This window comes from Schistocerca serialis, chromosome 2 (assembly GCF_023864345.2).
Source record: "Schistocerca serialis cubense isolate TAMUIC-IGC-003099 chromosome 2, iqSchSeri2.2, whole genome shotgun sequence".
Classification (NCBI taxonomy): domain Eukaryota; kingdom Metazoa; phylum Arthropoda; class Insecta; order Orthoptera; family Acrididae; genus Schistocerca; species Schistocerca serialis.
Genome location: NC_064639.1, coordinates 407244873 through 407271138, shown reverse-complemented (window position 1 = coordinate 407271138; position 26266 = coordinate 407244873). Strand labels below are relative to the sequence as shown.

General features: G+C 43.8%; 1 protein-coding gene across 1 annotated transcript in view; it reads left to right on the top strand.

Moving 5' to 3' along the window:
• LOC126456025 (retinal guanylyl cyclase 2) overlaps window positions 1-26266 on the top strand; it is a 337992-nt gene that overhangs the window by 108807 nt on the left and 202919 nt on the right. Inside the window, 3 exon segments of the mRNA XM_050091780.1 lie at window positions 239-388; window positions 10234-10405; window positions 18371-18511. Of these exon segments, the coding sequence (XP_049947737.1) occupies window positions 239-388; window positions 10234-10405; window positions 18371-18511 (463 nt within the window).

Genomic DNA, 26266 nt, shown 5'->3' with positions numbered 1-26266 from the left:
TTTGGCGACCTTCATTATGGAGATACTACTGCCGTCTTGTCCATGCCTATGCCCAACACTCGAGCCGTGAATTGTCTGTTGGCAGTCGTAGGCTTCCTAGCACGTAGGCCTAAATCTGGCCCCTGCGCAGTTTCCGTTCCATTTTTCGAAACAAGCCCTAGTGTTTGTAGCAGCTGTTCTGCAGGCCAGCACAACGCCTCCTCTTTAGTGCAGACGGCCCGTTTGTGTGTTGTTGCAGACCTGCTGTGGACGGCCCCGGAGCTACTGCGGAACCCGGCGCTCCGCAAGCAGGGCAGCCAGCCGGGGGACGTGTACAGCTTCGGCATAGTCATGCAAGAGGTGGTGGTCCGTGGGGAGCCCTTCTGCATGCTCGCGCTCAGCCCTGAAGGTGCGTACCAGTGTGTGTGCGTCGTGTGTGTGCGTGTGTGGGTGGGAGGGTGAGTGGGTATGCATACGTGGAGGCAGAAGAAGGCGAAAAGAGCGGCGTCACACTTCAGAGGAGCAATGCAACTGCATGCCAGTGGCTTCGAAAGTTATGCGACCGACAGGGTCCGTAAATGCGAGGGCTATTCATAAATTAATTCCGATTATCTATTAAAATATAAGATGAACATCAACAAAAGCAAAACGAAGGATAATGGAATGTAGTCGAATTAAGTCGGGTGATGCTGAGGGAATTATATTAGGAAATGAGACACTTAAAGTAGTAAAGGAGTTTTGCTATTTGGGGAGCAAAATAACTGATGATGGTCGAAGTAGAGAGGATATAAAATGTAGACTGGCAATGGCAAGGAAAGCGTTTCTGAAGAAGAGATATTTGTTAACATCGAGTATAGATTTAAGTGTCAGGAAGTCGTTTCTGAAAGTATTTGTATGGAGTGTAGCCATGTATGGAAGTGAAACATGGACGATAAATAGTTTGGACAAGAAGAGAATAGAAGCTTTTGAAATGTGGTGCTACAGAAGAATGCTGAAGATCAGATGGGTAGATCACATAACTAATGAGGAGGTATGGAAAAGAATTGGGGAGAAGAGAAGTTTGTGGCACAACTTCACTAGAAGAAGGGATCGGTTGGTAGGACATGTTCTGAGACATCAAGAGATCACCAATTTAGTATTAGAGGGCAGCGTGGAGGGTAAAAATCGTAGAAGGTGACCAAGAGATGAATACACTAAACAGATACAGAAGGATGTAGGTTGCAGTAGGTACTGGGAGATGAAGAAGCTTGCACAGGGTAGAGTAGCATGGAGAGCTGCATCAAACCAGTATCAGGACTAAAGACCACTGCAACAACAACATCTATTAGAAATAAACAAATGCTTGTAAGAGTCTGGGCAGGACGCGGTGGCCAGTGCGTAGTAACCGATTTTAGTCCGAAGTGGTGGGCTAGTACATTCTTTTGTTTGGAAAGGGATGCCGACATTATTTGTCTGCTTTCGGCCTGCTGCGATGACTGAATCAAGGTGCACGCCCCGTAGTCTTTTCTTTACACAAACTATTAGGCAAAAATGTCAGTATTGCGTTACTTGTAGCTTCACACGCCAGTTTCACGATGAAGTGCTCATTTCTTTAATGGCCGTAATTATTGTGATTTTTACATTTAAGTAAGACTTTGTGCGAAAGTCTAAAACGTTTACAATGAAAAATTGGGGTCGCTATCATTTTGTGTTTGGTGCATGTTACATAATATTTTGCTGTGTATGAAATTTAGCTAACATATCGATTTTTTTAGACTTGGGTAGAGATCTCTATGTGTCACCAATTTCGAGAAAACTGATCTTATATAGCTCTCATTTGCGATCGTGATAAAGTCAGAATGAGATTTCCGTAACATTCCGATGTCGAAACGAGATTGTGGCAAATGATTGCACCCAAAGAGGAGAGTATTTTGCCTTATGGTTATTATGTGATCCTTCATTGTCTGACGTTATTCCACTGACTACAGAAATTTTCGATGAAAGAATGTAATTTTGAAGGGCCATCGATAACTGGTCAAACGGGAAGCAGTGTGGGTTTTAGAACTACTTAAGTGAAGTCATCATATGTTTATTCATGTACCGAGGACGTGCTGTTTCATAACCTATTGATCTTCCTTGTCCTCAGTTCCTCATTTAATGAACCACTGTTTCAGAATTTTCTTGAAGTTGCGACAGCATAACATGGTGGTGAGGTGACATTGCGTAAACTGTACTGTGTCTTGGCAAACGAAGCAAACTAGAAAAATATAGGTTTTACTCAAATTTCGCCACTCACGATGCTTCTCTGAAAGTTACAAATCGTTAATAAGTCAGGCGTAAATAAATCGCTTCTTCTGTTGCATTTTCAGCGGATTTCTTTTTAGATTTTAACTAAAGCAGAGATGACAGTAGATCTTCTGGATGGTCACCATGCAAGTTTTGTCGTGGAGGGCCTCCACATAATATTTACAAAAAAACGTTTGCATAGGCTTCAGTTCAGAACTGCACTTCCCCTCCAATACTCGGTTTTTCCCCCACAGCACCTGTCCGCAGTTCCCATCCCACTGCTACCGCTCTTCCAACGTTTGCCCTGCCGACTGCACGTCTACCGACGACGTTATTTTGCCATATCCTAGCTTCACGGGCGCTTGTGTGTTTTAAAAAGGAGGCTTTGAACCTCACGTTGCATCAGTCAGCTCTCTGTTGCATTCGCCAGTGTCTAAGCAGCAAACGATTGTAATGGGCAGTGTTCTTGCGTCTTCCACCTGTTCCGAAGTACGTCTGTCACTTCCTTCCTTCAAGCAAGAAGAGGAAATGCTGTAGAGATCCATTGCGATTTTGTCTTGTGCGTGTGGATGGGGTTATGAGCAACGGTGTTGTGAGGGAATTGTGCAGAAAATTCAAGGTTAGTCGCAGAGATGTCCACGACGAAAGGAGGACATCCTGATGTGACTGATGAACTTGTGCAACATGTTGACGAAATTCTGCGTACGAGACGTCAGTTCACAGTTTCCAAACTTCAAGGTTAGTGGCAGAGATGTCCACGACGAAAGGAGGACATCCAGATGTGACTGATGAACTTGTGCAACATTTTGACGAAATTCTGCGTACGAGACGTCAGTTCACAGTTTCCAAACTTTCTGAAGACGTGCCTCACATTTCAATGACAACTGTCTTTAACATTGGAAAAGAGAGATTACGTCATCATAAGTTTTGCACACAGTGGGTACCAAAATGTCTAACCGATATACACAAAATGGGGAGAATGGGTCCGACGTTGACATTCCTTCAAAAATGGTTCAAATGGCTCTAAGCACTATGGGACTTAACATCTGAAGTCATCAGTCCCCTAGACTTAGAGCTGCTTAAACCTAATTAACCTAAGGACATCACACACAACCATGGCCGAGGCAGGATTCGAACCTGCGACCATAGCAGCAGCGCGTTTCCGGACTACCACAGCGGCCGGCGACATTCCTTCAATGCTGCCATGAAGAAGGGGAGGAATTTCTTAACACTCTCGGGACTGTGATATGTGTTACTCCAACAATAAGTCCAAAAAATTCAAGAGGACGCTGTCGAACTGCAAAATGATAATTATTGTTTTTTGAGATTGCAAAGAAATTTTGACAAGGGGTTTCATAGGAGTAACAAGAGACAATGCTGTGACATCACAGATTTGTTATGAGGGTCTCACCGATCTCCTGAATCAATCCTAAACAAACTGAGCAAACTGGTGTGATATGGTTACCAAACTGAGCAAACTGGTGTGATATGGTTACCAAACGAATCATATTCCTTCATGACAATGCGTGACCAAATTCTGCGAATCGAATGAAGCAAAACTGAGACCTGTTGGGTGGGCTATTATTCAATATCCGCTTTACAGTCGGGTCTTGGCACCAAGCGACTTTCACCTCTTCTGACGATGAGCTCAGCCGGCTCAACCATCAGGGGGTATCATTTTTGATGAAGGGATAAAGAAGCTGATATGTCACAGTACGACAAATATTTTAGTTTGGGTGACAACTATGTGGAGAAGTAATGCCAACATATAAGTACAGATTGTAACTTATACATACTATCGCATAAACATACCATTATATAAAAATATCTCGAATAAACATTTGTAAGCTCCCTACTATTACAGTTCATAAATTACAGGAATAAAACAACAGAGTTAGACATTCACACGGATACACGATACATGGAACTAATATGAGCATGCAACTGTCGAAAATTTTTTAAGTGGATGGAAACATGGGTAGCGTCTCTACGCAGATGGAGGACATACTTCAGATTGCGTTAGCAGCGCATATTATAACGAACAGATTCACTACCTAGGTCAGTTCCAAATCACTCTGAAAGCCTCGATACTTACAGTGGAGTCACTGCAATACGAATTGTACTTAAAAAAGCAGATGGCTTAGATAAAGACACGGTCATTAGCCTGACAGACTTAAGAAAAGTCCTGCTGTTCATACGGAATCATGTTGTCAACAATACGAACACTTGATTGGTGTAACGGAGTGTAGCCTGTATTGCAGAACTACAGCGCCGTAACAAGAAAATCACCATGCTATGGGTAAAGGGGCACAATGATACCAGGGTCAATGAAATAACTGACGCTCTCACTAAGAGCGCCAGCCACCATGCGATAGAGACGTACAGTATTTTGAAAATGTTCCTTACACAGAACTTCTCCAAAGCGTGTGGCGGCATATCAGGCCCTTGTGGAACAATAAGTGGCGCCTATCGTACCAACATAGGGGAAGTTATGCACTAAACTACCACGCATCCGTGCACGACCATGGTACTCCCTTGGTATGTGCCACAGAAGGTTTCTCTTTACCACGTTACTCCTCCGCTTTAACCACGGACGGTCCTGACTACTCCCCCGCCGGCTACAACAGATTGACTGTAATCCGCATGTGGGTGTTGAAACGGAGGACATCGACCACATTTTCAGCTGCCCACAGCGATACCACGCAACAACCAATTCACTACACAGCGCTTCGTGAATTACAGCTTTCCCCAGATAAGACTGTACTTACGATGAGTGATGTATCACTATATAGACATGTATTTGTAGCTACCCCTGCAGTGACAAAAATCAGGACAGCGACATCAGATATACAGACAGCGGTAACAATGCGTACAACATTGATTATGTTTATATCTGTGTGTGTGTGTGTGTGTGTGTGTGTGTGTGTGTGTGTGTGTGTGTGTGTGTGTGTGTGTTTGTGTGTGTGTGATTGTGTTTTTTTTGTAGTGTGTGTGTGTGTGTGTGTGTGTGTGTGTGTGTGTGTGTGTGTGTGCGTAGGAGGTGTTGGTGGTTTGAGCTGTAGAGTGTTTAATATGAATGTAATAGCTGTTAGAGAGTGGTTGAAAGCTTTGGTGACATCTGATTTGACTTTTAGTTCCAGTGTTCTGTAGAGGGGTTCATGGATAAGAGAATGAAAAGGTGTTGGGTGGTATTATTATTACATTGGTATACTACGAACTGTGGATGAAGGACAACATGCAGATTCCATATTTCTAGATTTTCGAAAAGCATTCGGCAAGGTACCGCACTGCAGAATGTTAACGAAGGTACGCGCGTACGGAATAGGTTTCCAGATATGTGACTGTCTCGAAGACTTCTTAAGTAGTAGGACCGAGTATGTTGTCCTAGACGGCGAGCGTTCATCGGAGACAGGGGTAACATCAGGAGTGCCCCAGTGAAGTGTGATAGGACCGTTGTTATTTTCTATGTATATAAATGATCTGGCAGACAAGGCGGGCAGTAATCTGCGGTTGTTCGCTGTCGATGCTGCGGAGTACAGGTAGATGTCGAAGATAAGGTTGGTACAAGGTGACCTAGACAAAATTTGTAGTTGCTGTGATGAATGGCAGCTGGCGCTTAATGTAGAAAAATGTAAGTTAATGCGGATGAGTAGGGACAACAACATTAGTAGTGTCGTGTTTGACACAGTCAAGTCAAAAATGGCTCTGAGCACTATGGGACTTAACATCTATGGTCATCAGTCCCCTAGAACTTAGAACTACTTAAACCTAACTAACCTAAGTACAGCACACAACACCCAGCCATCACGAGGCAGAGAAAATCCCTGACCCCGCCGACAGTCAAGTCGTTTAAATATCTGGACGTAACATTGCGAAGCGATATGAAATGGAACGAGGATGTAATGATTGTGGTAGGGAAGCAAATGGTCGACTTCGGTTTTGTAGCAGAACTTTACACTAGCACAGGAAAGGTTCAGTTAATGAAAGGACTAGGCCACAATTCTCAAACATGATTGATTTTATTACAGTATAACTCTCTGAGCAAGTTTCATTCCTTGGTACTTACTAAAAAAAATACAGAATCATTGAGCTTCCAGACTTGATCTTAAGCGAGGGTGGACAAACACCAGCTCATTTAGCGTTAAACTTTTAGGCAAGCTATTAACATAATAAAAGACTAAAATATATTTTACCAAGCAGTAATATTTAAACAACGACTACCAAAGCAAGCAGAATCCAATAAGCCTAGTACTTCAACTAGAAAAATAACTAGGCAAGAATATAACCTTTGGTCTTACTCTAAGCCGGCATCTACCAATGAGCTCACGATTAAAAAAAACAGAGAGCATAAAATTCTAAGACAAAGTTTCTCTAAAACAAATTCAAGCTGACAAGTAAATGACTTTAGAGTTAACTCCTGCAATAGTTCAACACAGGACCATTAAACAACATTAAACAAACTCGTGGTTTTAAAATTAAGCCACCACTCACGCAACTACAAATGCATCAAGAGATAATGGTTATAATTTGAGGCGTATACTTAAAGCAGGATTACACAGCTTTCCTTTCATTGCACATGAACTGCCGCTCGTGGTACGAGCCCTTTTACTCTCCAACAATCAACAGGCCCAGTTCGCCCGCCTCCTCAGGCAGGTCGTCGTACACACGGGAGAGAACACAAGGTAACAACACAAGCTTCTGAAACACACAAACAGATACTTTTAATTCAACAAACCTCAAAAACATGTTCATACGTGTCTCAGGGAACACAGACCAGACCATAATGACAATTTAAACTATGGCCTGGAGAACTTCAAGCAACCAATTGGTCCAGTAAATAAAAAAAAAAATTAACCACACTTGATAAACCATCAAAACACGGGATTTCACTACTTATGGAAATCGTTCAGGACTGGCAGTTGGCAATACCCATTGCACAGATTGAAGTACCTGACGAGAATTTCGAATGAGGCAACGAGAGGCAGCAATACGTTAAATCACATTGTTACCACAGTTCATGGGCTGAAATTTTGCCAACCCAAAAAAAAAGTTATCCATGGTGCCAATGCCGCCGTGAGCTGAAATAAGGCTGTCCACTCAGAGTCGCGTCAAGCAATGAACGCCAGAATCAGCAACGCCAGTACCTACAGTCTCAGTTCTACGCGTTGCCAGCTTATACTGCCGCCAATGTGCTTCCAAACACAGTGCATACGCGAATCACGCCTCCTAGCGACTACGTGTTCACTCTCTCTTCACGTACCTCGCCTCAGGCGCGCGCTGTATAAGCAAACTTTAGGCCAGACGGGATAGATAACCGCTAGGTCGATGTGCACACATCAGGTTTATTGGGAGAATTTTAGGAGAGTGTGGTTCATCTGTAAAGAAGACCGCATATAGGACGCTGGTGCGAGCTGTTCTTGAGTACTGCTCGAGTGTTTGGGATCCGCACCAGGTCGAATTGAAAGAAGTCAACGAAGCAGTTCAGAGGCGGGCTGATACATTTGTTACCGATAGGTTCGAAGAGCATGCAAGTGTTACGAATGTGTCTGGGGAGCTCAAGTGGGAATGCCTGGAGGGATGAAGACATCCATTTCGAAGAACACTACTGAGAAAGTTTAGAGAACCGGCATTTGAAGCTGACTGCAGAACGATCCTACTGCCATCAACATACATTTCGCTTAGGGACCGGAAGGTAAGATACGAGAAATTAGGGCTCATGCGGAGCCGTAAAGACAGTCGTTTTTCCCTCGCTCTATCTGCGAGTGGAACAGGAAAGGAAATGGCTGGTTCTGCTAAAGGGTACCCTACGCCGCGCACCGTACGGTGGCTCGCGGAGTATGTATGTAGATCGACATCTAGGTGGACACAGAGAGGAGAGGAGGAAATGCACAGAGAGAGGGACAGCAGGAGATGGACAGAGAGTGTGGGATGAAGAAGGTGGACGGAGGGGTTGGAGGAGATGGATAGAGATGGGATGAAAGAGGCGGTGGACAGAGAGAGGGCCTGTAATTTGGTAGTAGGGGTAATCCACTAAATTACAGCCCCACATCGTCAACGTCGATATGTAGCAGGATTTTAGAACATACATTGTGTTCGAACATTATGAATTACCTCGAAGAAAACTGTCTATTGACACACAGACAACATGGGTTTAGAAAAGATCGTTCCTGTGAAACACAACTAGCTCTTTACTCACATGAAGTGTTGAGTACTATTGACAAGGGATTTCAGATCGATTCCGTATTTTTGGTTTTCCGGAAGGACACTGTACCACACAAGCGGCTCGTAGTGAAATTGCGTGCTTATGGAATATCGTCTCAGTTACGTAACTGGATTTGTGATTTCCTGTCAGAGAGGTCAGAGATCGTAGTAATTCACAGAAAGTCATCGAGTAAAACAGAAGTGATTTCTGGCCCTTTGCTGTTCCTTATCTATATAAACGATTTGGGAGACAATCTAGGCAGCCGTCTTCGGCTGTTTGCAGATGAGGCTGTCGTTTATCGACTAATAAAGTCACCAGAAGATCGAAACAAATTGCAAAACGATTTAGAAAAAATATCTGAATGGTGCGAAAAGTGGCAGTTGACCCTGAATAACGAAAAGTGTGAGGTCATCCACATGAGTGCTAAAAGGAACTCGTTAAACTTCGGTTACACGATAAATCAGTCTAATCTAAAAGCCGTAAATACTACAAAATACCTAGGAATTACAATTACGAACAACTTAAATTGGAAGGAACACACAGAAAATGTGGGGTAGGCTAACCAAAGACTGCGTTTTATTGGCAGGACACTTAGAAAATGTAACAGACCTACTAAGGAGAGAGCCTACATTACGCTTGTCCGTCCTCTTTTAGAATACTGCTGCGCGGTGTGGGATCCTTACAAGATAAGATTGACGGAGTATATGGAAAAAGTTCAAAGAAAGAAAGCACGTTTTGTATCATCGTGAAATATGGGAGAGAGTGTCACAGAAATGATACGGGATTTGGGATGGACATCATTAAAAGAAAGCCGTTTTTCGTTGCGACTAAGTCTTCTCACGAAATTCCAATCACCAACTTTTTCCTCCGAATGGGAAAATATTTTGTTGACACCGACCTACATAAGGTGGAAAGATCACCACGATAAAATAAGGGAAATGATAGCTCGTACGGAAAGATATAGGTGTTCATTCTTCCTGCGCGCTATACGAGATTGGAATAATAGAGAATTGTGAAGGTGGTTCGATGAACCCTTTGTCAGGCACTTAAATGTGTTTTGCAGAGTATCCATGTAGATGTAGATGTAGAGGGAGGAGATGGACTAACAGAAGATTGCAATAAGTGCATAGCCGGGCAATACCGAGTACTCAGCCATATTTTAAAATTACTGAAAATGTATGGAAATTACATTTATTTGTCGAAGCCATGCTGATAACTTGATAAACAGAGTCGTTCTAGCAGACGCTGCCCACACAAGTAATGTGTAGAAAACACTAGGTGTAAAGTATACTCTACAAAAAATGGTTCAAATGGCTCTGAGCACTATGGGACTTAACATCTGAGATCATCAGTCCCCTAGAACTTAGAACTACTTAAACCTAACTAACCTAAGGAATCACATACGTCCATGCCCAAGGTATGATTCGAACCTGCGACCGTAGCGGTCGCGTGGTTCAAGACTGAAGCGGCTAGAACCGCTCAGCCACACCGTCCGGCAGATATGACCATACCCAGCAAGGTCAGTTTACTGTGCAAGCTAGCAAAAATGAAACGGCTAACGTAGCGCATATGCTACTTGAGGATTGAGGACGTTATATGGGAATGTGGTGAAATACAGCTGAAATCTTGCTCTGTTTGTGCTGATGTACTTTATGCAGCTGTTGTGATTTCTGTGAAAATAAATAGGAGGGTAATAGTATTGAGCGACCTGCGCGATAAGAGCAGCTACTATTGGACGCAGACTAGTAGCGGCCGCGAGTAAGCCGATGCCCTCCCTGCGTGCGCAGAGATCCTGGAGAAGGTGAAGCGCCCGCCGCCGCTGATCCGGCCGTCGGTGTCGAAGGGCGCGGCGCCGCCGGAGGCCATCAACATCATGCGGCAGTGCTGGGCCGAGCAGCCCGACATGCGGCCAGACTTCGGCGCCGTGCACGACCTCTTCAAGAAGCTCAACCACGGCAGGTGAGCGCCCCACCTCTACTGTGCTGCCTGCACGATGCCTGCCTGCTACGCCGCCGCTCATTACTAGTACTATTCTTATTATTGTCATTATTATTGAGTTTTAGTCTTCTTCCTGTCATACCAGAACTCCTCCTGGAGAAGGTGTCCCAGATTTTTCTGGTAACGGGTTTTTGTCCTGTCTAACTAGAAAGATGTAGAGTGTCGCACTAATAAACGAATGTAGTGAATAAAATGTTCTCGGGTTTCCAACCGCGTCAATTCCTTAAAACTACACGAGCTTTCGGCCAAGCACTCCTTGGCCATTGTCAAGTGGTATGACTGCCACCTTATATACGGTAGCTGCCGGCTGTGACGTCACTGGAGCCTGTGACATTGCAATACATGGGCATGTTTTGAGTAGCCGTTCGATATGCCCTCTTCAACCGCGCGATCGCTGGATCCCACGCAGCGCCGAGCTCCAAGCCACCGTCTCTATTCAGGATGTTTGCGGTTGTTTTTATTTCAATAGCTTCCTTTATTAAACTGTCTCAGAAGCCGTTAGTGCGAGCCATGGCAGAGGTATCCTCAAATTTTATGTGGTGACCGGAGTGCTTGGGCGAAAGCTCGTGTAGTTCTAAGCAATTGACGCGGTTGGAAACAAGATAACATTTTATTCAGTGTTATACCCGCGGGACTCTGCATTCATACAAAACGAATGTAGTGTACACAACGGTGCCGCATATTCAGAATAAGGAATAATGACAGCAGGCATACCACAGGCATCGATAATGGGTCTGTTCTTGTACTTATTATACACCTCCGTGATGAAGTTACAAACTTCAAGGGGTGGTGGTGAAGGGTAAGTTTATCAATAAGAGGACAGGGATCCTAGTCCAAAAACAACCGAGTCGAAAGTTACAAGCGTTCGTTTGGGCACCTTTGACAGTGGAATACATGTACTGGCAATGTTGTTGCTATCATTGTATGGTAAACAACTTTCAGAGGTGATAGTATGGACCAAAACAAGAAAAAATGTCCAGTAAACATGGGCTCCAAAACGCATAACTTAAGAGCTACGAGCATTTATTGATCGTCGCTACTGTGAAACACATCTCTTTACTGAACAAATGGTTCAAATGGCTCTGAGCACTATGGGACTTAACTTCTGAGGTCATCAGTCCGCTAGAACCTAGAACTACTTAAACCTAACTAACCTAAGGACATCACACACATCCGTGCCCGAGGCAGGATTCGAACCTGCGACAGTAGCAGTCGCGCGGTTCCGGACTGAAGCGAATAGAACCGCTCGGCTAGCACGGCCGGCTTTCACTGAACAGTTGCCCATTGCTCTTACGGTACGCAATTAGGGGCCGGACCTTCATTATTTGTTCTGGTCTATACTACCACATCCGAAAGTTGCCTATCCGACAACCTTTGCAACAACAGTGCCGGTACATGTATTCGACTATCAGAGGTCCTCAGATATTCGCTAATGACTTTCGACTCGGTCGTTTCCGAACCAGGGTCCCTTATCACTCTCCATCATCCCTGAAGTTGGTAAGCCGGCCGGAGTGGCCGAGCGGTTCTAGGCGCTACAGTCTGGAGCCGCGAGACCGCTACGGTCGCAGGTTCGAATCCTGCCTCGGGCATGGATGTGTGTGATGTCCTTAGGTTAGTTAGGTTTAAGTAGTTCTAAGTTCTAGGGGACTGATGACCTCAGAAGTTAAGTCCCATAGTGCTCAGAGCCATTTGAACCATTTTTGAAGTTGGTAACATCGTCACGGAATCACCCTGTATGTAAGTGACAGTTATCACATATCCAAAAAGCAGAAATATACCCCCTGCAATTAACATTGCAGAGAATATTTTTAAAAATGCTTCCCATGCGGCATTACAACTGATTTACATATTTGTTGTTAAGAAAATTGCACATTTTATAATAGTATAAAAATCGGAAAATTAAAAAAAATTCGTTCTAACTCCCACTGAGTGTCCGCTAGCCATCGTACTATGGTATCTTGGGTCCAGCTTACTGTGTGAAAGGTTCTCTTGGTTAATCGTGAGCCGTCGATTCGTATTATATGTCCATAACATTTCAGACATCTTTTCCATGCAGTTGTACTACTATATCGCCCATTTCCTGTTAACTTTTGCGCACACAGATATCATCTTGAATTCTGGGTCCAAATTTTTCGCAGTGGCTGTCGTTCCATTTTCTTGGTGACACTGACACGGGTTGTTGTGGTGATGTCTCAGCTCTTTAGACTGATTTTGGGAGAACGACCATCTGGTAGTGATGTACACTGGTTCTGGTGGAAAGAAATTTCTTGTTGAACAAATTCCAGATGATTATCTTGCCTTTGCCCTATTTTTTCCTGCCAGACCATCACTTTAAAATCTGTTTATTTAATTTTCGACAGGGGAGAACCACATATTTACGTAACTCCTACTAACAGACAATTATCCACAACTGTATCCTCTTTGAAGGTGCGACTGTCACACGCTATTTTTACTCTATGACTACCAAACTTCTGTACTGAAATGCAACGTTCTTACATCAAGAACAGCTCCTTACATTCTAAATTATTTTCACTACAGAGTATCATAGGCGATTATGCGAGGTTCTTATGTGTTCCAAGCACTCAGCTATATTATAATCTGCCTGATAGTATCGAAGAAGTTACGACGGCAAGGAAAAACGTATTCGGTCTCGTAGTGAAGGATTATTTCTGTGATCAAAAATAAATGTACTTTTGTACGTAATTCCCTGCTTGGTCAGTGCATCTTTTTGCAACTATACAAAGCCTTATATGGATCTTTTCTTTTCCAAGTCCTACATTATTTTCATGCTTTCTTTTATACACAAGCGTTCGATTTTTAACACGCAGCACAGCACTGACAGACAATATTGTCTCGTTTGCGTATGAATCTGGATACATAAAAACATGCGCCGATTAGGGTGATCTGTAAGAAATAGCACTGCTCGTTTGAACGCTGACGCCCATTTCTTTACTACTTACAACGAATGAGCAAAATCTTAATAAATTTTCATCTACTGTAGATGATAGTGAACCGTCCAAGACATAGATTTTTGTTATGATGTAGGCCCAATGCTATTGTGGTTCGCTCTCCGTCTGTGTGGCTTGGAAATAAGCACCAACCACCTTCCTCTTTGTCGTGACCGGGCCTTTGGCATCGACGTCATTTCTTGCTACAGCGTGATTCGACCTGTGTACGCAATCATTAGAGAGCAGATCCAGCGTGATGATAGATTAAACGCAGAAGACTGTTGCACTACTCTACTGAAATAACAGCGACTACAGACTATTTTAAACAGATATAATTTCAAAAGAAAAGACCACAACTACTGGATGCAGACAGTGATTGCAGACCTGGGAGAGTCGATAGAAACTGCACGTAAACGGTATGACCATGCGGTCTTGAGACTGTGGCAGCCACGGAAACGCACGTAGACTGCCGAGGAGGTCTGGTCCCAGTGAGGCAAAGTTCTCGCTGTCGGAGTTACTTAACACCTCGCTTTTCGGAGAAAACGTCTGACTGTGCTAAAAGCTCCACTTTTCGTAGCCAACTTAACTGTCTCATTTTCATAGTTTTGGGTAGGGCACACGTTAAGTTAGGCTGGCTAACACTGCCATCCTCTAACGGTCGGGATCGCTTCTCTGGCGCCCCTCTGCGCATCCGTACACGAAGGACCGTTCAAATTAGGCGTAAAGAGCTCCCTTATAATGGGAAGTATTATCTTGGCGAAAACTGACAACCTCTGAACTAAAAGCAATCACAACCAGCAAAATTTATGGACAATACTCGTACACCGTGGCATCACCACTGTCACTTTGGTATCTCTCGACCTCCTTCTCAATAAACATAAAATCACAAGTAAATTGTAGTTAACATAATTACTTTACATTGAAATATTTTTGATAGCTTCAAATGCTGATTAGACTGTAATTACCTTAATCCAGATGTGTTGATACTATCAACGCCATTTCTTTGTCTGTTCAAGAAGCTTTCACCTAGCCATAGCGCTGATTTTTCTCTGCTTTAGCAGTGAACATAGGGATCATTCCTTTAAATAACGGTAACTCTATATTTACTACTTACCGAGTTCCTATAAACCTCAATCTGTAGTCTCAAGAAGGAATGTTTTGATTTGTTAGCATATTTCTTTCTCTCTGCTACCTTTCCATTTTCTTCTTTTCTTCTTTCGTCCATCGTTTATTTTGGTTGTATATTAAAGATGGTACAATATAAACGGGTAACATATTTTCATTTTATGTTATTAATGACTGCGTAAAAGTGTATACGCCTGTGTCCCGAAATGCAAAGTATGTTTTATACAAGATGATTCCGTGATGATGTTGCAGACTTTCGGGGATGGTGGAAAAGGGTAAATGTGTGTATTTGAGGAAAGAAATTCTGGTCCGGAAATGTTCGAATCGAAAGTCATAAACTAAAATAAATTTGATACATCTGACAGACGAATAAATGTACCGGTACAGTTGTTGGTAACATTGTCGGTTAAACAACTTTCGGAGATAGTATAGATCAAAAAAAGAAAAAGTGCCTAGTAACACTGACTCTAAAATCCCTACCTGAAGAGGTATGAGCACTTGTTCACATTCGCCACCGTGAAAGACATCTCTTCGACTAAACAAGTGCCCATAGTTCTTAAGATACGCATTTGAGAGCCCATATTTTGTTATCAGGAGAAACAAAACTGGTATTCTACGGATCGGAGCGTGGAATGTCAGATCCCTTAATCGGGTAGGTAGGTTAGAAAATTTAAAAAGGCAAATGGATGGGTTAAAGTTAGATATAGTGGGAATTAGTTAAGTTCGGTGGCAGGAGGAGCAAGACTTGTGGTCAGTTGAATACAGGGTTATAAATACAAAATCAAATAGGGTAATGTAGGAGCAGCTTTAATAATGAATAAAAAGAAAGCTGGTAAGCTACTGCGAACAGCGTAGTGAACGCATTATTGTATCCAAGACAGACACGAATCCCACGCCTACCACAGTAGTACAAATTTATATGTCGACTAGCTCCGCAGAGGCTGAGGACATTAAAGAAATGTATAATCCGATACAAGAAATTATTCAAATAGTGAATGGAGACGAAAATTTAATAGTCACGGGGGATTGGAATTCGATAGTAGGAAAAGAAAGAGACGGAAAAGAAGGAGGTGAAGATGGACGGAGGGTAAGGAATGAAAGAGGAAGCCGCCTGGTAGAATTGTGTATCGAGCATAACTTAATCATAGCTAATACTTGGTTTATGAATCATGAAAGAAGGTTGTACACGTGGAAGACGCCTGGAGAAACTGGAAGGTGTCAGATACATTATATAATGGTAAGATAGAGATTTAGGAACCAAGTTTTAAATTGTAAGACACTTTCAGGGGAAGATCTGGACTCTGACCACAATCTGTTGATTATGTACTGTAGATTAAAACTGAAGAAACTGCAGAAAGGTGGGAATTTAAGGAGATGGGACCTGGATAAACTGAAAGAACCAGAGGTTGTACAGAGTTTCAGACAGAGCATTGGGGAACGACTGACAAGAACGGGGGAAAGAAATACAGTAGAAGAAGAATAGGTAACTTTGAGAGATGAAATGGTGAAGCCAGCAGAGGATCAAGTAAGTAAAAAGACGAGGGCTAGCAGAAATTCTTGGGTAACAAAGAGGTATTGAATTTAATTGATGAAAGGAGATTTAATTGATGAAATGAGATCGACAGGAAGTGCAAAACGGCTAAGCGGGAATGGCTAGAGGACAAACGTAAGGATGCAGAAGCATATATCACAAGGGAAAAGATAGGGACTACCTATAGGAAAATTAAAGCGACCTTTCGAGAAAAGAGAACCACTTGTATGAACATCAAGATCAGGTGGAAAACCAGTTCTGAGCAAAGAAGGGAAAGTAGAAAGATGGAAGGAGTATATAGAGGGTCTACACAAGGGCGATGTACTTGAGGACAATATTATGGAAATGGAAGAAGATGTAGATGAAGATGAAATGGGAGATATGATACTGCGTGAAGAATTTGACAGAGCACTGAATGACTAAAGTCGAAACAAGTCCCCGGGAAGAGACAACTTTCCATTATAGCTACTGATAGCCTAGGGAGAGCCAGCCCTAACAAAACTCTACCATCTGGTGAGCAAGACGTATGAAACAGGCGAAATATCCTCAGACTTCAAGACGAATATAATAATTCCAGTCCCAAAGAAAGCAATAGTTCACAGGTGTGAAGATTACCGAACTATCAGTTTAATAAGTCACTGCTGTAAAATACTAACACGAATTCTTTACAGACGAATGGAAAAACTGATAGAAGCCACCTCGGGGAAGATCAGTTGCGATGCCGTGGAAATGCTGGAACATGTGAGGCAATACTGACCCTACGATTTATCGTAGAAGGTAGATTAAGGAAAGGCAAACCTACGTATCTAGCATTTGTAGATTTAGAGAAAGCTTTTGACAATGTTGACTGGAACATTCTCTTTCAAAGTTTGAAGGTGGCAGGGGTAAAATACAGGGAGCGAAAGGCTATTTACAATTTGTACAGAAGCCAGATGGCAGTTATAGGAGTCGAGGGGCATGAAAGGGAAGCAGAGGTTGGGAAGGGAGTGAGACAGGGTTGTAGCCTATCCCTGATGTTGTTGAGTCTGTATATTTAGCAGCAGTAAAGGAAACAAAAGAAAAAATTGGAGTAGGAATTAAAATCCATGGAGAAGAAATAAAATCTTTGAGGTTTGCCGATGACATTGTAATTGTGTCAGAGAGAGCAAAGAACCTGGAAGAACAGTTGAACGGAATGGACAGTGTCTTGAAATGAGGATATAAGATGAACATCAACAAAAGCAAAACGATAATGGAATGCAGTTGAATTAAATCAGGTGATGCTAAGAGAATTAGATTAGGAAAAATGGTTCAAATGGCTCTGAGCACCCATGCCCGAGGCAGGATTCGAACCTGCGACCGTAGCGGTCGCGCGGTTCCAGACTGAAGCGCCTAGAACAGCTCGGCCACACCGGCCGGCTTAGATTAGGAAATGAGACACTTAAGTAGTAGATGATTTTTGCTATTTGGGGAGCAAAATAACTGATGATGGTCGAAGTAGAGAAGATATAAAATGTAGACGGGCAATGGCAAGGAAAGCGTTTCTGAAGAAGAAACATTTGTTAACATTGAGTACAAATTCAAGTGTCAGGAAGCCTTTTCTGAAAGTATTTGTATGGAGTTTAGCCATATATGGAAGTGAAACATGGACGATAAATAGTTTAGACAAGAAGAAAACAGAAGCTCTCGAAATGTGGTGCTACATAGAATGCTGAAGATTAGATGGGTAAATCAAGTAACTAATGAGGAGAAAATGAATAGGGGAGAAGAGATTTTTCTGGCAGAACTTGACTAGAAGAAGGGGTCGGTTGGTATGACATGTTCTGAGCCATCAAGGGATCACCAATTTACTATTGTAGGGCAGCGTGGATGGTAAAAATGGTAGAAAGAGACCAAGAGATGAATACACTAAGCAGATTGAGAAGGATGTAGGTTCCAGTAGTAACTTTGAGATGAAGAAGCTTGCACAGGATAGAGTAGCATGGAGGGATGTATCAAACCAGTCTTTGTACTGAAGACCACAACAACAAAATTTACTGTAAATTTTTTTTCTTCCTTTGGTCGATACTACCAATTCTGAAAGCTGTCTACCGTACAGTCTTAGCAACAACAGTGCCGGTACGTGTATTCCACTGTCACAGGTATCAGAAAGATTCTCGCTTATCAATTTCGCCTCGCTCATTCCTGGACCATGGACCTCAGATAGACACATTTACCCTTCTCCATCATCTCTGAAAGTTTACACCATCACGGAATCACCCTGTATAAGAGATGACAACAGCAAATAACCGAATAAATGAAATAAAGACAAATATTAATTGTCATCCACGAAATCTGCTTCAGGAAGGTGAACTTCGTGGACACGATGTTCCAAATGCTGGAGAAGTACAGCAACAACCTGGAGGAGCTGATCCGGGAACGCACTGAGCAGCTGGACATGGAGAAGAAGAAGACGGAGCAGCTGCTGAACCGCATGCTGCCCAGGTGGGTTTCCTCAAACCTGCCCATGACTCTACATTGTACAGTCCATGGTATCATAACAACAATTTTGTTCAATTTTTCGTTCTCTTCGAAAATCAAAGATCGACTGCAAGTGCTCGAACTGTACATAATCAATTGTTTCAGATGGAGGACCCTTTGTCCGTTATAAGCTACATTTTCGCCGAATATAAATTGATATGGATATAATATAACAGACTTTTGTGCTACTACGTCCTATTTCTTGGAATTTTCCGTCTCTTTCCAAGCTGATATTTTCATTCACATGCACTTTTATCCGATTCCTCCGTGTGATTGAAGCTCTCGTATCTGGTTTACATTCTAGAAATTGTACCCAGCATTACTAACATATCTTGCAAGTCAGACCCATCTCTTATACGTAGTGACGTAATTGGTTATCGAGTTTGTATTTCCATTACAAAATTAAACAGTCTACCCTTACGATTGTGTCCATGGTAGTATATGTGCGAGTAACTTGCGTCACGGGTTATGGCGGGAGCTGTTTCGGTTTAACCATTTCTTGAAGTAACCTCCCGTCTGATCGGGATTTTCGGCGGCGCTCACTCGTCTGCATTCTTCTGTCGAAGGTATGCGTCTCTGCAAAGCAGAAACCTGTTCTGCGCTCACAGGCAGCACACCTCTCCTGGCACACGCGGCGCTCCAGGACCACAGCACAGTTACGACACTTGAGAATGGACTTATAACAGTCCGAAGCCGGTCGTGTGAAAATAAAGTAATTTACAACTGAAGCGTTATTTTCAACCTCTGCCATCTGTGCTGGTTGGCATTGGGTCACAGCGGTGCACTTGTCGTTTCTCCATATCCCACATATTTTCGACTGGCGGCAAGTCTGGTGATCTGGGGGACCAGGGCAAAAGGCTGACACGCTGTGACACCAAGAAGGCACGTGTTCGTGCAGCAACATATGGTCGCGGTTTTTATTGCTGAAAAATGGCGTCTAGGATGCAGTGCACAAAGGGTAGCAGAATGTTATTCACGTAGGTCACACTGGTCACAGTGCTCTGTACACGCACCAACTGTGATTTGTGGTTGTACCCAACAGCAACACACTCCATGAGGACTTGAGTTGGCGCTGTGGGTATTGTGCGGATGCAAACATTGTGATGCCGCTCCCCCTGTCTGCAGCAAATCAAAATCCGGCTATCATTTTCAGACAAACAGAACCTGGATTCGTCCGAAAATACTATCTGATGCCATTCCTATCACCAGAAACGACGTTCTGTACATCAGTGCCGACCAGCATGTTTCTGCACGTTCATCAAAGGTAGGCGGAGAAGTGAACGACGCGCACGTAGCCCATCCCGTAATATACGACGACGGACCGTCACCCCTGATGGATACCAGAGCCGAGGAGGACGCGGATACATCCTGCAATGCCATTCGGATGATGCATCTCTCCAAAGTCGAAATAAGAAAGAAGAGTAAAATCGAATCAAAGGCACATGGACGTCGAAATAGGTGACGGCAGTCTGAAATGCTCTTGTGATGGTGTCGCGAAAGTAAAAGAACATTAGCATTTACTTAAGCTGTCCTGCTTGCGAACAGCTAGCATCTTCATACCATACTTTCATAGTGCATTACTCTTTATATACACACATCAAAAAAAGTTTTGCACCAGCTCGGTTTCGAGAGTTCCGGAACCTGTATAGAAAATTGGAGTAGAGATCAACATAAACATCATTCCCGCCCTTTTTATTGCTCATGAAAACCATACATTTCATGCTGTACCACCATACAGCGAGACCTTCAGAGGTGGTGGTCCAGATTGCAGTACACACCGGTACCTCTAATACCCAGTAAGACGATCTCTTGCATTGATGCATGCCTGTATTCGTCGTTGCATACTATCCACAAGTTCATCAAGGCACTGTTGGTCCAGATTGTCTCACTTCTCAACTGCGATCCGGCGTAGATCTCTCTGAGTGGTTGGTGGATCACGTCATCCTTAAACAGCCCTTTTCAATCTATCCCTGGCATGTGCCGATAGGGTTCATGTCTGGAGAACATGCTGGCCATTCTAGTCGAGCAGTGTCGTTATCCTGAAGGAAGTCATTCACAAGATGTGCACGATGGGGGCGCGAATTGTCATCCATGAAGACGAATGCATCGCTAATATGCTGCCGATATGGTTGCACTATCGCTCGGAGGATGGCATTCACGTATCATACAGCCGTTGCGGCACCTTCCATGACCACCGGCGGCATATGTCGGCCCCACATAATGCCACCCCAAAACATTAGGCAACCTCCACCTTGCTGCACTCGCTGGACAGCGTGTCTAAGGCGTTCAGCCTGAGCGGACTGCCTCCAAACACGTCTCCGATGATTGTCTGGTTGAAGGCATATGCGACAGTCATCGGTGAAGAGAACGTGATGCAAATCCTGAGCGGTCCATTCGGCACGTTTCTGAGCCCATCTGTACCGCGCCGCATGGTTGCAAAGATGGACCTTGCCATGGACGTCGGGAGTGAAGCTTCGTATAATGCAGCCTATTGCGTACAGTTTGAGTACTGTGGCTGCACGAAAAGTATTATTCAACATGGTGGCCTTGCTGCCAGGTTTCCTTCGAGCCATAATCCGTAGGTAGCGGTCATCCACTGCGGTAGTAGCCCTAGGGCGTCCTGTGCGAGGCATGTCATCGGCAGTTCGTGTCTCTCTGTATCTCCTCCATGTCCGAACAACATCGTTTTGGTTCACTCCGAAACGCCTGGACACTTCCCTTGTCGAGAGCTCTTCCTTGCACAAAGTAACAATGCGGACGCGATCGAACCGCGGTATTGACCGTCTAGGCATGGTTGAACTACAGACAACACGAGCCGTGTATCTCCTTCCTGGTGGAATGACTGGAACTGATCGGCTGTCAGACACCCTCCGTCTAAAAGGGGGTGCTCATGCAAAGTTGTTTATATCTTTGGGCGGGTTCAGTGACATCTCTGAATAGTGAAAGGGACTGTGTCTGTGATACAATATCCACAGTCGACGTCTACCTTCAGGAGTTCTGGGAACCGGGGTAATGCAAGACTTTTTTTGACGTGTGTATATGAGCATTCAAAATTCATTGATGGAACAAATTGTTGTAGAAACAACTATTTTTGTTTGAATCAGTCGTCTTCTGACTGGTTTGATGTGGCCCACCACGAATTCCTGTACTGTGCCAACCTCTTCATTTCAGATTAGTACTGGCAACCTACGTTTTCAATTATTTGCTGAATGTCCCAGTCTCTCCTCTTCCGGTTTTCCCACAGCCATTGTTTCACTACCATGTAATGCGGTGCTCCAAATGTACTCTCTCAGAAATTCCATCCTCAAATTAAAGTCTTTGCCAGTGCCCTTTTTTATCAGTGCTAGGTTGCTTTTTATGTCTTCCTTGCTCCGTCCCTCATTTGTTATTTTGCTGCCTAGGTAGGAGAATTCCTTAACTTCATCTAGTTCGTGATCATGAATCCTGATGTTAAGTTTCTCACTGTTGTCATGTCTGCTACTTCTCATTACTTTCGTATTTTTTTCGATTGACTCTCAGTCCATATTCTGCACTCATTAGACTGTTCATTCCATTCAGCAGATCCTATAATTCTTCTTCAGCTTGAGTGAGGATAGCAATGTCATCAGTGAATCTTATCGCCTTGGACTTTAATTCCAGTCTTGAACCTTTCTTCAATTCCGTCATTGCTTCTTCGATGTACAGATCGAACAGTAGAGGCGAAAGACTGCATCACTGAATGACACCCTTTTTAATCAGTGCACTTGAACACGATACATAAATACTGCTTATACTGCTGCTTAACGTAATGCCATTCGGTGTTGGAATAAACCGGAAATTTTTTAAGTGTTATAGATGAAGAGTAATGCACTCTAAAAGTAGGGGATGAAAATTTTACGAGCAGGTCCCCTTAATCTCCGTGGACAATATTTCATTTCTACAGGGTTCTTTGGTAGACCGTACGGTCTGTTTGAAGTATGGTCATATGTTAATTATGCGCTCAGTTTAAAATGTGAGAAAGCGTATAATAACTCAAAAGTCTCGTTCTCAGTTGTGATACAGTTTTACTTTAATAAAAACAGTAAAGAACAACAAATGGCTCTGAGCACTACGGGACTTAACTAAAGAACAACAGGTGTGTGAACTGCTTTCTGGTGAAATGTAAAAAATTCGGAGATATAATTTGAGCAGTGGATAATGATGAGAGAAAAGGCTACTAAGGCATATAGAGAGAGATAGATAGAGAGGGAGAGGGAGAAGGAGAGGGAGAAAGAGATAGAGAGAGGGGGGGGGGGACGTCAATGAAAGCGGGCGAGCAGATAACGAAGCAGAGTTTGGAGGCGTTCCACACGTCTTCCGCCAGTATTTCTGGCCGGCTGTTGGCACCCAGCAGTTGTAGCGCCCTGTGCTGTGCAGATCACACTGGGAATAATTAAGGTGCCTGTATAATGCATGAATTATGTTTTCCAGCATAGCGAGCGGAGCGTTTGAGGAACCGCTTTGCTGGTCTGCGTGTTTCCCCCGCGAATAATTTGTAGTTAATTGAAAGCGCGTGCCGCACAGAGTTCCGCCTTATCCTGCTTGCTTTAGTCTGTGCCTTCCCACTTCTCTCTCTCTCTCTCTCTCTCTCTCTCTCTCCGTCTCTCTCTCTCTCTTTCGTCTCGCCTCTCTTCCTTCCCCGTTATTAAGCGCGAGTCGTGACCCGTGCCTAATTTCTCACGGCCGTCCAACGTTTTCATTTCGCGTTTCACCCGGAATGAATATTAAAGAGAAGCGCGAGCCGAAGGAAAAGAGAGTTCAAAGGGCGCCCGCCACTCGGAATGCAGCCCTCGACGGCAGCTTAGACTCGTGGCGCACAGCCCGTCGTGTTCCAATAGGTCCGGACAAGACCAGAGGCGTTTTCAGTTGCAGGCAGACGCAAGGACGGGCCAGAGGGATCGCGGCCTCTAGCCAACGAGCTCCCTGTGTACGGAGCGTGTTGTTAAGCTCTGAAAACTGAGGTCCGTTGCATTTCAGGAGTTTCTACCCTCCAGGTTTTGGAAAAAAAACATCGAATAAGGGTATTCATGCCACTTGAACATCAGTGGTCTCTTATTTTGACTCTAGACATTTCAGTTGCGCAAATAGGACCGACAGTTTGATATTCAGATGTCTTCCGTGTTTCACGACAACAGTTAGCTTAAGATTCGCTAACTGCATAAAGCATTAATAGCTCAACATACGCTACCTAATCCTTAGTGTCCGGACACCCGTATGCAGTGCGGACGTTACCACTAGCTGTCGCGAGTGGCTGTTCCGCAAATATGAAAAGAAGGTGAGGCTGTTGTCAGCAGAACAGCTGTAATAGCAGAGCGGCAGAGCAGGTTGGTGAGGAAAGCTCAATGACTTGTAACGTGGACTAGTCATCGGATGTTGCATTACTAACAAATCTATCAGGGACACATCAATCATTCTAAACGTGCCCAAGTAGCCTGTCGGTCATGTAATTGTGAAGTGAAGATACGCAGAAGCAACGACTGCTAAATCAAGACCAGGACAGTGACTGTCGAACACTCTACATATATGTGGATACTCTACAAATCACATTTAAGTGCCTGGCATAGGGTTCATCGAACCACTTTCATAATAAATCTCTGTTATTCCAATCTCGTATAGCGTAGGAAGAATGAACACCTATATCTTTCCGTGCGAGCTCTGATTTCCCTTATTTTATCGTGGTGATCGTTCCTCCCTACGTAGGTCGGTGTCAACAAAATATTTTCGCATTCGGAGGAGAAGGCTGGTGATTTAAATTTCGTGAGAATATTCCGCCACAACGAAAAACGCCTTTGTTTTAATGATGTCCACCCCAAATCCTGTATCATTTCAGTGACACTCCTCCCCTATTTTACGATGTTACAAAACGCGCTGCCTTTCTCTGAACTTAGTCGATATAATCTGTCAGTCCTATCTGGTAATGATCGCACACAGCGCAGCAGTATTCTAAAAGGCGACGGACAGGCTTTGTGTAGACTGTCTCTTTAGTAGTTCTGTTACATCTTCTAAGTGATCTGCCAATGGAACGCAGTCTACGGTTAGCCTTCCCCACGACATTTTCTATGTGTTCCTTCTAATTTAAGCTATCCGTTACTGAAATTCCGAAGCATTTAGTTGTATTTCCGGCTCTTAGATTCGACTGATTTATCAAGTAACCGAAGTTTAACGGGGTCACATAACTGAGACGATATTCCACAAGGAAGCAATTTCACTGCAAGCCGCTTGTGTGGTACAGTGTCAAAAGCCTTCTGGACATCTAGAAATACGGAATCAATTTGAAACCCCTTGTCGATAGAACTCAACACTTCGCGCGACTGAAGAGCTAGTTGTGTTCCACAAGAACGATGTTTTCTAAATCCCCGTTGACTGTGTGTCAATAGACCGTTTTCTTCGAGGTAATTCATAATGTTCGAAGTCAATATATGTTCCAAAATCTTGCTGCATATCAAAAAAATGGTTCAAATGGCTCTGAGTGCTATGGGACTTAACTTCTGAGGTCATCAGTCCCCTATAACTTAGAACTACTTAAACCTAACTAACCTAAGGACATCACACAACACCCAGTCATCACGAGGCAGAGAAAATCTCTGACCCCGCCGGGAATCGAACCCGGGAACCCGGGCCGGCCGCGGTGGCCGTGCGGTTCTAGGCACTCCAGTCCGGAGCCGCGCTGCTGCTACGGTCGCAGGTTCAAATCCTGCCTCGGCCATGGGTGTGTGTGATGTCTTTAGGTTAGTTAGGTTTAAGTAGTTCTAAGTTCTAGGGGACTGATGACCACAGCAGTTGAGTCCCATAGTGCTCAGAGCCATTTGAACCGGGAACCCGGGCGCGGGAAGCGAGAACGCTATCGCACGACCACGAGCTGCGGACAACTAAGGACATTGCGCACATCCATGCACGAGGCAGGATTCGAACGTGCGACCGTAGCGGTAGAGCAATTGCAGACTGTAGCGCCTAGAACCGCTCGGCCAGTATAGCAGGCTGCTCCATATCGACATAAATGATAGGGGCCTGTAATTTAGTGGATTACTCTTACTACCTTTCTTGAATATTGGTGTGACCTGTGCAACTTTCCAGTTTTTGGGTACGGATCTGTCGTCGAGCGAACGGTTGCATATGATTGTTAAGTATGGAGCTATAGTATCATCATACTCTGAAAGGAACCTGACTGGTATAAAATTTTGACCGGAAGAGTTGCTTCCATTAAGTGATTTAAGTTGCTTCACTACTCCGAGGATATCTACTTCTACGGTACTCATGTTGGCAGCTGTTCTTGATTCGAATTCTGGAATATTTACTTCGTCTTCTTTTGTGAAGGCATTTCGAAAGACCGTGTTTAGTAACTCTGCTTTGTCAGCACTGTCGTCGATAGCATTTCTATTGCCTTCGTGCAGAGAAGGCATTATGTCTTGCCGCTAGCATACTTCACATACGACCAGAATCTCTTTGGATTTTCTGCCATGTTTCGAGGTAAAGTTTCGTTCTGGAAACTATTGTAAGCATCTCGCACTGAAGTCTGCACGAAATTTCGAGCTTCTGTAAAAGATAGCCAATGTTGAGATTTAGCGTCCGTTTAAATTTGACAAGCTTTTTTACGTTGTTTCTGCTACAATGTTCTAACCCGTTTTATGTACCAATGAGGATCAGCTCCGTTGTTTGTTAATTTTTTTCGTATAAATCTCTCAAATTGCTGCCGATACTATT